This window comes from Callorhinus ursinus, unplaced genomic scaffold (assembly GCF_003265705.2).
Source record: "Callorhinus ursinus isolate GAN/ISIS: 27379988/994484 unplaced genomic scaffold, GSC_fseal_2.0 scaffold48, whole genome shotgun sequence".
NCBI lineage: Eukaryota > Metazoa > Chordata > Mammalia > Carnivora > Otariidae > Callorhinus > Callorhinus ursinus.
This window is the reverse complement of record NW_027397110.1, coordinates 4,832,304-4,843,635: the sequence shown is the minus strand read 5'-3', so window position 1 is coordinate 4,843,635 and position 11,332 is coordinate 4,832,304. Positions and strand designations below refer to the sequence as shown.

At 50.9% G+C, this 11,332-nt stretch overlaps 1 protein-coding gene across 5 annotated transcripts in view; it reads right to left on the bottom strand.

The window, feature by feature from the left end:
- Positions 1 to 412: 412 nt before the first annotated feature.
- SHISAL1 (shisa like 1) overlaps positions 413 to 11,332 on the bottom strand; it is an 83,439-nt gene continuing 72,519 nt past the window's right edge. For all 5 annotated transcript variants that reach the window (XM_073882654.1, XM_073882653.1, XM_073882656.1 and 2 more), the window contains exon 5: positions 413 to 6,186. In XM_073882654.1, coding sequence (XP_073738755.1) covers position 6,186 — 1 coding nt within the window. In that variant the 3' untranslated portion in view covers positions 413 to 6,185. The remainder of the gene's footprint in view (positions 6,187 to 11,332) is intronic.

Below are 11,332 nucleotides of genomic sequence, written 5' to 3'. Positions count from 1 at the left end.
CTCCCTCCTGGAGAGCAGGGGTCCGGCCCTCCTCCAAGAACCCGCAGGATGGCACTCGGTCATCTAGGGCCACCTTCTGAGCCAGGGATGGGAATCCACCTGCCAGCTCAGGCACAGGGTTCAAGGAGATAACAATGTGCAGCAACTGTCCCCAGCCCATCCTTTGTGCTCACAGCTCCAGCCACCACCCAGGGGACCGCATGGCTCTGTCTCCTTTCCCACCTGCTCTTGCCCCTTGGGAGGTGGTCCCCGTCTGGCATCTCCATCTGCCCTTGGGGCTGGACCCCTAGTGCCACCCTAGACAGCTCCTCAGCTCAGCCTCCCGGGCCGAGAACGGAATAATCATGAAGGCCGGTTCCCACGAGTGCATTTGGAAATGTTAAAGCACGTTTTAACACTGGGAACAGTTGACATGACACTCCTTTATTAAAACCTAAGGACATCTTTATAAAAACTACTGTATATAAAGACAAAAGCAGCGTAGCGCAGTGTAAAATACATTATTATTATTATTACATTATTATTATCAGGAATATTGTTGGTTTTTGGTTTTCCCGGTTATCAGCTCTCAGGGAGACCCTGTGCCTGCTCACGGAAGTCGGGGTGTGCAGGAGAGAGGAGCCGCCCTGTCCGACCCTCACCTGTGTGCCCTAGCGTGGCCGACCCTGGCGTGGACGCACCTGCCTGGGGGGGGGGGTCCTGGCTTGTTTAGGCGACTGAGCCCCTCCCCCTCGGCGTCCCACTTAGTTATTACACCTGACCCAGACTGACTGCTTGCCGATCTGATTGTGACGCATCCCATCAGCTTGAACATACAGAAGTGGGGAGAAACAGAAAGAACACACGTGAGAACCCAGGCGGGGCTCCAAGAAGACATTCTCTCAGGTCACCAGTTTGGTCCCACTGGATGCCCCCGGTGGCAGTGCCAGCCGCGACTTGCAACCACGTGCCCCAGAATTTCACCCACACCCAGGTTCGTCTGACTTCCATGGGCTCCTGCGTATTTTGTTGGACGGTGTAGGGCAATTCACAGGGCACCTCACTGCACAAACCTGGGGGTTGCTGTTCCCAATGCGGTCCACAGAAATGCTGTTCCTGGGAACCCATGACCATTTCCGTGACCGCGTTGTGAATGATGCCTCTGGGGGGTGGGCCCTGCCACAGCCCTGAATGTCACCCTGTCAAGGGCAAACATATCAGGGTTTTGATGTAAAGATAGGAGTTTTTGGTACAGTGTGACTAAGGGTCAAAGTGGCTCACACAGCAGGCATCTCTCTAGCACCATCTGGCAGGTCCTGGGAACTTGGGTGGGGACAATGCCGCCTCCAAGGCCACTCTCATGGAGGGTATAGGTAGGTGTTGCCTATTTGCTTTGGGGATCTGGGCGTTCCTAACTGTTAGGCACAACCAGTCACTTCTCAGGGGATCCCAGCCTCTCCCATGGACACACGCATGTTCCCTGACATCTCTGTGTTTGGCAGGAACCACTCCCAGATGCGTGCTGGGTTCAGAGCTGGATAAATATTTGTTGAACAGATGAAGGAATGCATGCATGAGCGAATGGATTTTCTAGGATCTTCTCTCTCTCTCTCGCCTGACCGCTCAACTTCAACATCTGTTTTTCAGGCCACAGACCCCAAGGTTGTATCCATTCCCTTGACTGCCATCTAGGGCTGTGTGTGCTGCAAGGCAGGCTGGGACCCTCGTGGGGTATCAGTCACACAGCAGGTGTGTGGTCTTTATGTTCTGGAGGGTAAAGGGCATCGCCGCAGCCTGGTCTGGTGATGGGCTCTGGGGTTGCAGGTGGCAGTGAGCACGGTGTCACCACTCACTGGGGGGCTGGCTGCCCTCTGACCTTACAGCTGGTTTGTGGGGACCAGGCAGACACCATCTGATACTCACCAGGTAAGCGGCAAGGTCAAGAATTCCTGAAAGTCACCTCTATTATTCCAACCTCAGGTTCCCATAGCAGACGACGGGGGTGGGGAGGCATAGACGTCTCTCTGTGATGACACGGCTGCCCCTCGACACTGACAAGAAACGCCCCCAGTAACTCCCCTTGGGGCTGTCACGTGAATTTGGATTGTCGAGGGATCCGCTAGACTCTAGCGGACACAGTGGGCAAGATGTCAGCTGGGCTGGCGGACGGGGCCTGGGCTGGGGGGACGGCGGAGGGTCTGGGGGTCTGCGTGGGAGACGGTGCCAGGCACGGCCACACCCACAGCCTCGCTGTGACTGAAATGCTCTAGAGAGAGCTTTGGATTTGATGGTGAGCCAGGAAGCGTCTCTCGGCCCCACGCCTCACCATGTCCCTGATGCCCCCACCCCCCAAGCCCTTCTTTCCAGCCTCGGGGCCACACCTGATTGGTGTTTTGGACAATGCAGGGAAGGACCACCCACCCTCGTTAGCGGCCTGCCTATTTTTCTAAAGTATCTGAGACCGCAAGAGGGTCCACCTGCATGTGCACGTGTCTACGTGTGCGTGTGTGCGTGCGTGTCCCTATGCATGTCGGGGTGCACGTGCGTGTGTTTTCCATGAAGGCCTGTTTCATACTGGTCCTGGTCAGCGTCAGACGGCCCCCTGGCCCCTGGCAGCTCCGGGCCCGTCTGCAGGAGCAGGCTGCTCCTGACTGAGGCTCAGGGCGACTTCAGAGGTAAAGGTCAGGGCAGAGGGCCTGAGGATGCTACCTGGTATTGGTTCTGAATCGGTTCCAAAACACACGGATCACACCATACACCGGCGAGAGGAAAAGCGTAAGCTGCTTGTCCATGATGCACCGTTCCCAGTAGGAAGAGGTCCTTACAAACGGGAGTCAGCACACAGACCGGCGTCGGGTACAAACTCCTCGGTAAGGTATGTTGTCTTCTTCTTTCTCTGCTTTTTATTTTTCTTTTTGTACTATGATTATTTTATTGTTACAAATTACGTCGTGATAGCCAGAAGCTTGCAGTAGAAAGTAAACATAGGCAGCTTGAAAAACCGGGTTTGGGAGTCACTAAAAAAACACTAACTCTGGAAATCTCTACTTGAACTTGTCACTACCCTGTGTCTTATTCTCGGGGACACTACCGATTGGCATGGTGGCCTGCCACAGTAGGGGGGGGACAGGATTTTGCTGGGGCAAGCCGGGCTCCTGCAGGGTTTTGAGGAGCCCTGGACGTTGGGAGGGACGGCCCTGCGCACAAGTGCCTTCCCTGCGGCCGCCCTCCACTCGGGGCGCTCACACCCGGCGCCCCGTCTCACCCCTCAGCCACTGAGAGAGCCAGTGACCATTGTTCCCTCCTTCCCACGCACCCCCTGCCCCCTGACAGGTGGCAAACAGGCTCGGAGAGGAGCGAGGAAGGGCCTCTGCCCTCCGCATACTCTGTCCCGCACTGGCCGGCTGCGTCTGTGATGTCTTCTGAGCTACACGTGGGAAGCCTCCACTCCAACAGAATATTCCGTCCCAAGCCCCACGGGGTTATCAGTCACTCCCGAGAAGATTGCTGGCAGGGGCCAGAGGCCTGCAAGTTGTAATTCTCGGGGCTGCCAATCAGGTGGGTCCTGGCCCTGGCTGGTCTAAGTGAGAGTAGCCTCCGGCTCAGGCAGTCCGGCCAGGGAGGCAAGGCAACCAGCTCCTTCCCACCAGAAGAAGCACCCCCTGTGGGATCAGCTGTGTGAGCGTCACCCTGGACCACAGGAAGCCAGAGATGCCAGCCCCCTAATACCTGGTCTGACTCCTTCCTCTCACCGAGGGGGAAACTGGGGGTGGAGAAGGCACAGGACTGGCCCGGGCTCACATCACTCTTAGTGCAGAGCTGATGTCACAATCCAGGTCTTGTGCCCCCCCCCAAACCTCGGGCTCCCCTGATTCCCGAGGCTCTGCACATCGGATTCAGGTGAGGGTTGATCCCCCTGGGCCGGAGGGCAGCTGTGCCCCTTTCCAGGGCTCCCCACAGCGTCCAGGGAAAGGAAGACATGCCCCTCCATACTCAAGACCCCAAAGTAAAGTTTTCCCACTTTGCCTCTGCCAAGCCACACGCTTGGGCACCCCTGTCCGGGGAGATGCATGGAAACCGTGGGTCTGGTCTGCCACAGCCTGCCTGGTGAACTGGGGCGGGTCACTGGACCCATCTGAGTCTCAGGTTCCTAGTCCACGAAATGAGGAGAGTCCTTTCCTTATGGAGCTGTTGAGGGGATGGAGAGCCAGGTTGCCTGGAAAATGCTTTATCAAAGGACAAGGTGTTGTGTCTGTGAGGCCTTACAGAGCCTGGACTCCCTCACCCTCAACCCCTTCTGCCCTCCCTCTGCATCCCAGCCGTCCTGGATTTCTTTGGTTCTTTGAAACCATCAGGCATGCTACTGCCTGAGGGTCTTTGCGCTGGATGCTCTTCCCCTGTGTCTAATGCCCGTGGCTGGCTGCTGCTTATCATTCAGACCTGGGCTTAAACATCACCTGCTCAGAAAGGCATTCCCAGACCACCCAGCCTTGACAAGCCCCTCACTAACAGATGGTTCTGACTGAATTCTCGGCCCAGCGCGCCCCGTCCTCATTCACGATTCACTTCTCCCCACCTAGCCAGCCAGCACCAGGAGCTGGGGCCTGCCCGCTCCCTGCTGTGTCTGGAGCGCAGACAGTGTGTGTGCAAGAGCACTGGGTCTGGCTGAGTGAGGACACGCCATCAGAGGGACACAAGTTTGCTGAGCCGTGTCCACCACGCTAAAAGCTGGGGGAGATCTGGTTATCACTAACACCAGTGGAATGAATGTGTCTACACTGGCAGTGTGGTCCTTGGGGATTTATGTGATCCTTTCCCAGGCAATGACCTTCCGTGTGTGCACCTTGGGCAAGCAGTGTGGGTGGGTGGGGGGAGCTCTGGGGACAGATGTTATAGGCATCCGGGTTTACGTGGAAGTCTAAAGAGGAATGGTTTCTGGAAACTTCCCCTGGGGCTTCCACAGTCCTCATCACCGTGTTCAGCACAGATCTGTGTGTCTGTCTATCCCACCAGATGGCAGCCCCCCTCCAGGGCAGGGACCAGGCCTGCCTGACTCATGGCCAGTCCCTGTCACTGCCCAGCCTGGGGCCTGACACACAGCAGGTGCTCAACCAGAATTTGTTGTGTGGATGAGGGTTTCAGGGCAGTGATGGTGGAGAACTTGGGGCAACAGTCAGTCCACTGAGAAACTAGTGGGGAGATGTCCCAGGGATTGTGCTGAGGGGTCCCCTGGGATGGGGAGTGTGGACTTTGGGTTCCTACACCCCTACGATCAAACAGAAGGGCTGGTTTCCTCCTGGCTGTGTGACCCTGGGCAACTTCCCTTCTCAGAGCCATTTCTGCAGGGGGCTCACCACACCCCTCTCCCAGTGAGAGGGAGAGTGCATGAAGGCACGCAGCCCAGTGCCTGTTCTGTGGATGGCCCAAGATGCATCATCCCCTATTATTACATTGTTACAGGAACAAATTCCATAAGAACCAACCCTCACTAACATCTTCAAATCCCCAGGGCCCTCAGACGCAGCGGGGCAATGCCTCATGCTCACTGACTCTAGTGGGTTCACGGCTGCCAGCCACAGCCAGAAGTTTGAACGGGGACGCTGACCAGGGCCCCCGCCACTGGTGGCCTGTGCCCATTAGAGGACTCGGGGGGGACTCCAATAGAAATCGACCAAACAAACACACAAAAAGAACACCCAAATCACATCCACCCACACCCCCCCACACACACCCACATCCACACCCACCCACACACACACACACACACACACACACACACTCACATTCAGTATTGTGACACAGGCCCACAGGCCACAGCTGGAGGGACAGGAGGCAAGGGGCCCACAGGTACGATGCACAGGCCTAATCCCTGTGGCTTGAATTAGCCGGAGCAATTTTGTGCTGGTCATCCTGAGTCCACAATGGCGTCACCTCTCAGAAGCCACCAGCCCAGAATGGGACTATTGCTTGCGGACAGGTGGCTCAAGACCCCCTCCCTTAAGATCCCTGGCCCCCACCCCTGAGTTTGCTCCTAATATTAGAAGTCCATGGAAGGGGCTTGTGGGTACAGGTGGCATTTCCTCCTCTGCCACCGCCGCAGCCACCTCGGCTCTCCCTGGGGTCTCTGTGGAAGTTGTTCTTCTTGGAGGCTGTGCCAGGTGCTTCGGGTCTCACCTCCCCCATCCTGAGGCACGGCAAAAGGGCTTTCTGGGGAAGCAGAAGGAAACAAAATATCACACGGTGTCTCCTCCGTGGGGATTCACTGAGGACATTTCTGTTGGGCCTCATTGCCCAGAGAAGCCAGGTTTTCTCTGAGTGCATGACTTCTGGAATACTGAGAAATATTTGACGTTAAGACTGGAAGCCAGACAAGCAAGCCTGCCGCCACTGTGGCTCCAGTCAGTACCAGCACCCATGGCCCATGTAATAAGACAAGAAAAAAAAAAGTATAGCATCTTAGGAGTGGAAGAGAAGAACCTGAATTACAATTAATGGCAGATAATGTGCACAGAAAATCCAAGAGAATCAACAGGCTAATTATTAGAACAGAGTGTAGATACAGAGTTATGATCTTTAATCCTAGAGATAAGCAGATTAACTTATAAAACCAACAGTGTTCATCTGTCTCAACAGTTACCAGAGTGATTATGTGTCTTAGTTTAGGTCATCCCAGTTAACACCTGTTGTTGTGACATAATTTTTAATATTGTTCCCCTTTCATGTTAGTAAGTGTTTTCATTTGGATGATAAACTATATGGTCACCTTGCTATAAAAAAACTAGAAAATATTGGGGCGCCTGGGTGGCTCAGTCAGTTAAGTGTCTGACTTCGGCTCAGGTCATGATCTCACAGTCCTGGGATTGAGCCCCACTACAGCTCTGTGCTCAGCAGGGAGTCTGCTTGTCCCTTTCCCTCTGCCCCTTCCCCACCTCCCCACTCATGCATGCTCGTGCTCATTCTCTCTCTCAAAGAAATAAATAAAAAATTTTAAAAACCTAGAAAATATTAAGAACAGATACAGATACCATTCATAATTATAGCAAAAACCATTATGAGTCTTGGAATCATATCACTGGATGTGACCGTATCCTACAAAGCCATGGAGAGGAAACCAGGGTGCTCCTGGCACAGGGATGGGCCAGGACACCAATGGGCAGTGTCAGGAGGGTAAACACTGGCCCATGGGGCACTTACAGCTTTGACTAGCGAGTCCAGATGGCAGTGTGAATCCCCTGACCTATATCCATTTATAAGGGCAACTGCTCAGTCACAAATACTTACCTTTCCAGATTTCCTTGCAGATGGGGTGATCCCACAACCCAGTCCTGTATAAGTGGAAGTCCCTTGGGAAGGGGATATGAATCCAGATAAGAGCATGAGAAGAAGGGACACTCACTAATGTAGGTGAAGTGGAAAGCAGGGAGAAACCTGGTTCTGGTGGTGGCCCCTGACTTCTCCCCTCCATATCAGTGCAGCTGGACTTCTGCTGCTTGCACCTGATTATAGCTCTTAACTGATAAACCATCTTCGGCCAAGCTCCAGTGCAAGTTAGGAAGGGGGCGGGGGGCAGGGGGAAGTTGAGGGAGGGGCTCTGACAAAGCCAGCACAGCACATCTTTCCAGAGCAGGTGAGAGTCCAAGAAGCAGAGCCAACCTCCCTGCTCTACAACAGCAGGAACACGTGCATGGGCTAAGGGTTGGATTCTAGAGAGCCTTCTCTGCTGCTTTCCAGAACAAAGCCAGGTCCAATGATCCCCCCCACCACCACCTGCTTTATCTTTCTCCATAGCATCCATCTCTATTCAGCACACCACAGATTTTACTTACTGGTCTAATTTATTGTTTGTCTCCCCCACCTAGAAAGTAAGCTACAAAGGGCCAAAGCGTCTGTGTGTCATGTTCACATCTGTATTGCCAGGGTCCGGAACAGTACCATAGCCAGGATCTGGAATATAGCTTCATAAATATTTGCTGAATGAATGAATGAACCAAGAAGTTAAAACCCAGATGGACCACCTTTCAAGTTTAACATCAACAGAAACACTTTTTGATAGTTTGCTTGAGTCCTTCTTATATAAATTACTAGAGGACACACTTGGGATAACCAAGGCCAAACGGGGTGAGTGTGGGAAGGGCACCAACAGAGAGAATCTATTGAACTGTAGGACCATCTGAAACAAATCCAAGGACTGGGACTATTATAGGCAAGAATGAAAGAGAAAACAGAGAACTGGGGTAAAAATAGATGGGAGGGTAGAGGTGAGAAGCGGGGAGGGAATTTACGTAAACTATGTCTTCATCACTTATATTTAGGCATCTCAAGAATTGTTCAGAGGTTTAAGTAACATTAGAGGCACAACAGTAAACAGGGGAAATATCATAAAATATAATCAACTAAAATCATTTGGTGGAAGGGAGAGAAGGGGAAGGAAAATAGAAATATTCTAATTTGGACATTCTTCATATGTGGGGAGAAAAACACCGTCTAAAGCAATAGAGAATTAAGGGTATCATATCACAGTAGAATTATAAAGATAACCACAGGATCAAAAACACAGCTTTGCAAATTGTCAGAAGACATATACACAAAAAATAAAACAAAGATAACAGAGACCATATGGCGGAAATTGACAACCCCCACAAAAGCTATAAAAGCAGAAAGCATATCACAAACCATGACAAAAGTAACACCAAATGTATTTGCCATGTAAGTAAATCTTAATGAGCTCTACACACTGGCTTAAAAAAAAAACAAAACACTCAGACCAGATTACAGACAAGATCTACTGAAGGTAGAATGAGTCACACAGGTTTCACATAAAAGGATGGACGGATGATGAAAATGCCCCGGGGGACGACTGTTCAACAACGTCAATGTATTTAGTATCGCTGACCCACACGCTTCAAATGGTTACGGTGGTAAATTTTATGTTATGTGTTTTACTACAATTAAAAAAAAATTAAAGGATGGGCAGAAACATAACAAACAAATGCAAACCAAGAGAAACCAGGGGACTTGATCTGAATATTAGATAAAGCTGAAGTCGGGGCAAGAAATATTGAATGAGAAAAAGAAAGGATCTGTGCAGGGATCAGGCTGAGAGTCACCACGAGGATCTCAAAATAATGAATGTCTATGCACCAAATAACATAGCCTCTGCATTACAGATTAAGTTGACAAAAGCATAATTAAAAAGACAGGAGGCCAAATACCTAATTAATAACATAGTGTGTGTACGCGTGCGTGCGTGTGTATGTGTGCATGTGTGTATGTGTGTGCATGTGTGTATGTGTGCATGTATGTGTGCGCAGGTATGTGCGTGCATGTGTGCATGTACACGTGTGCATGTGTGTGTGTGCGTGTGAGCGTGTGGTGCATGGGTGCATGCGTGTCTGTGCGTGTGTGGTGTGTGTGTATGCATGTGTGTGCATGCATGTGTTTGTGCATTAAACAGAATCTACCTTCTATTCGAATGTTTTTGAAAAAGGACACACAGAAAGTGACTATCAGTCCACAAAGAAAGTAAATTCCAAAATTTAAAAATCAGATAACATTCTCTGATCACAATACACTAGAATTTGAAAATATTTATAAGGAAAACCACAAAACAAAACTCTACCACCAAGAAATTTAAAAACTCTAAAATAACTCGTGACTCAGAGAGCCAAGAAATGAAAATTTCAGAATAGGTAGATAATAATAAAAATAAAAATACCATATCTCAGAACCTGTGGGATGCTCAGGTAATGCTCAGAGAAAAATTTACAGCTTTAAATATTGATAATTAATAAACAGAACATGAATTATCCAACTCAAAAAGTTAGAAAAGGCCAAATAAATTCAAGGAAAGCACAGGAAAGCAACTGATAAATTAAAACTGAAATGAAGTTAAAAATAAAGGAAGGAAGGAATAAATAAACCCAATTTCTGGTTCTTTGAAAAACACTGAAACGTTAGCTGTTGGTGAATCTGGAGGTGGAAAGAGGAAGTGGCCACGTGGCAATTACCTATACTTCTGTTTTCCATTTCTACTCCTCCACTGTCCCTTCTTCCCTCCAGACAGGCTTTTGCCCTCGCTATTCTGCAGAATTTGCCCTGGTCAAGGTCACCAAAGTCCTCTGTGTTGTTAAATCCAGTGGTCAATTCTCAGATCTTTTCTTACTTGCCCCCTGGGCAGCGCTGACCCAGGGGATCACTCCTCCTGCCTCTGGGACACTCTGGACCCTTTCCTGGCTCTCCTCCTGCTTCTCTGGAACCTTCTCAGCCTCCTCCCCGGGTCCCTCCCCATCTTCCCATTTCCTCTCCTCTCCACCTCCACTCACTCCTGAGGAACTCCTCTCCTCGCAGGGGCTCACTCTATATGTTGATGACTCTCTGGCCTCAAGCTCTCACATTATCTCCACACTGTCCACCTGACATCAGCAACTGGAGATTTGCCACACCTCTCAAACTTAACCTTCTCAGAACTAAAACCTGGATCTTCTTCCCCAGTCAACCTTTCCACGATCGTCCTGACCTCACTAAATTCAAGTCCATCCTTCCGGTTGCTTGCATTAGAGCCCCAGGGCTACCTCTGGCCCCCTCTTCCTCTCAAAGTCCACTCCGATCCATTAGCTGCTTCCTGTACCCCCTTCTCCCACCACAGGCTCAGCCCACATGGTTCCTGCAGGGGCTTCCTTGGCAGCCAGAGGGATCCTATGAAAACCTGAGTCAGATTATGTCACTGCTCAACTCAAAACCCTCAATGGCCCTCGTCCGATCAGAGTGGAAGCCAAAAGCTTCCTCTCCATCTTCTCTGATCAACTCCCTGTCTTCTCTCTTTTATTCACTCCACTCCATCCCTGATGGCTCCTTTTACGGGTCAGCTTGACTGGGCCAGTGGGGTGGGGCCAGATATCTGGTCAAATATGATTCTGAATGTGTCTGGGATGGTGTTTCTGGCAGAGACTCACATTTGAGTCGGCAGACTGTGTAAGCAGACAGCCCTTCCCAGTCTACTGAAAGCCCGAATAGAACACACTGACTGACGGGGGAGAAGTCCTTCTTTGCCTGGCTGTCTTCCAACTGGGACCTCGGTCTCTCTTGCCTTCAGACTTGGACCCATACTGGCACTCACACCATCAGCTCTCCTGGGTCTCCAGCCTGCCAGCTACAGATTGTGGGACTGCTCAGCCTCCAAGACTGCATGAGCCAATTCCTTGTAGTAAATCTCTTTATACACTTATACCTATATCTACAGGGTGTCAATATCTATACAGTGTATCTATATCTGCAGCGAGTCTATATCTACAGCATACCTGTATCTACAGCGTGTCTATATCTACAGCGAGTCTATATCTGCAGCGAGTCTATA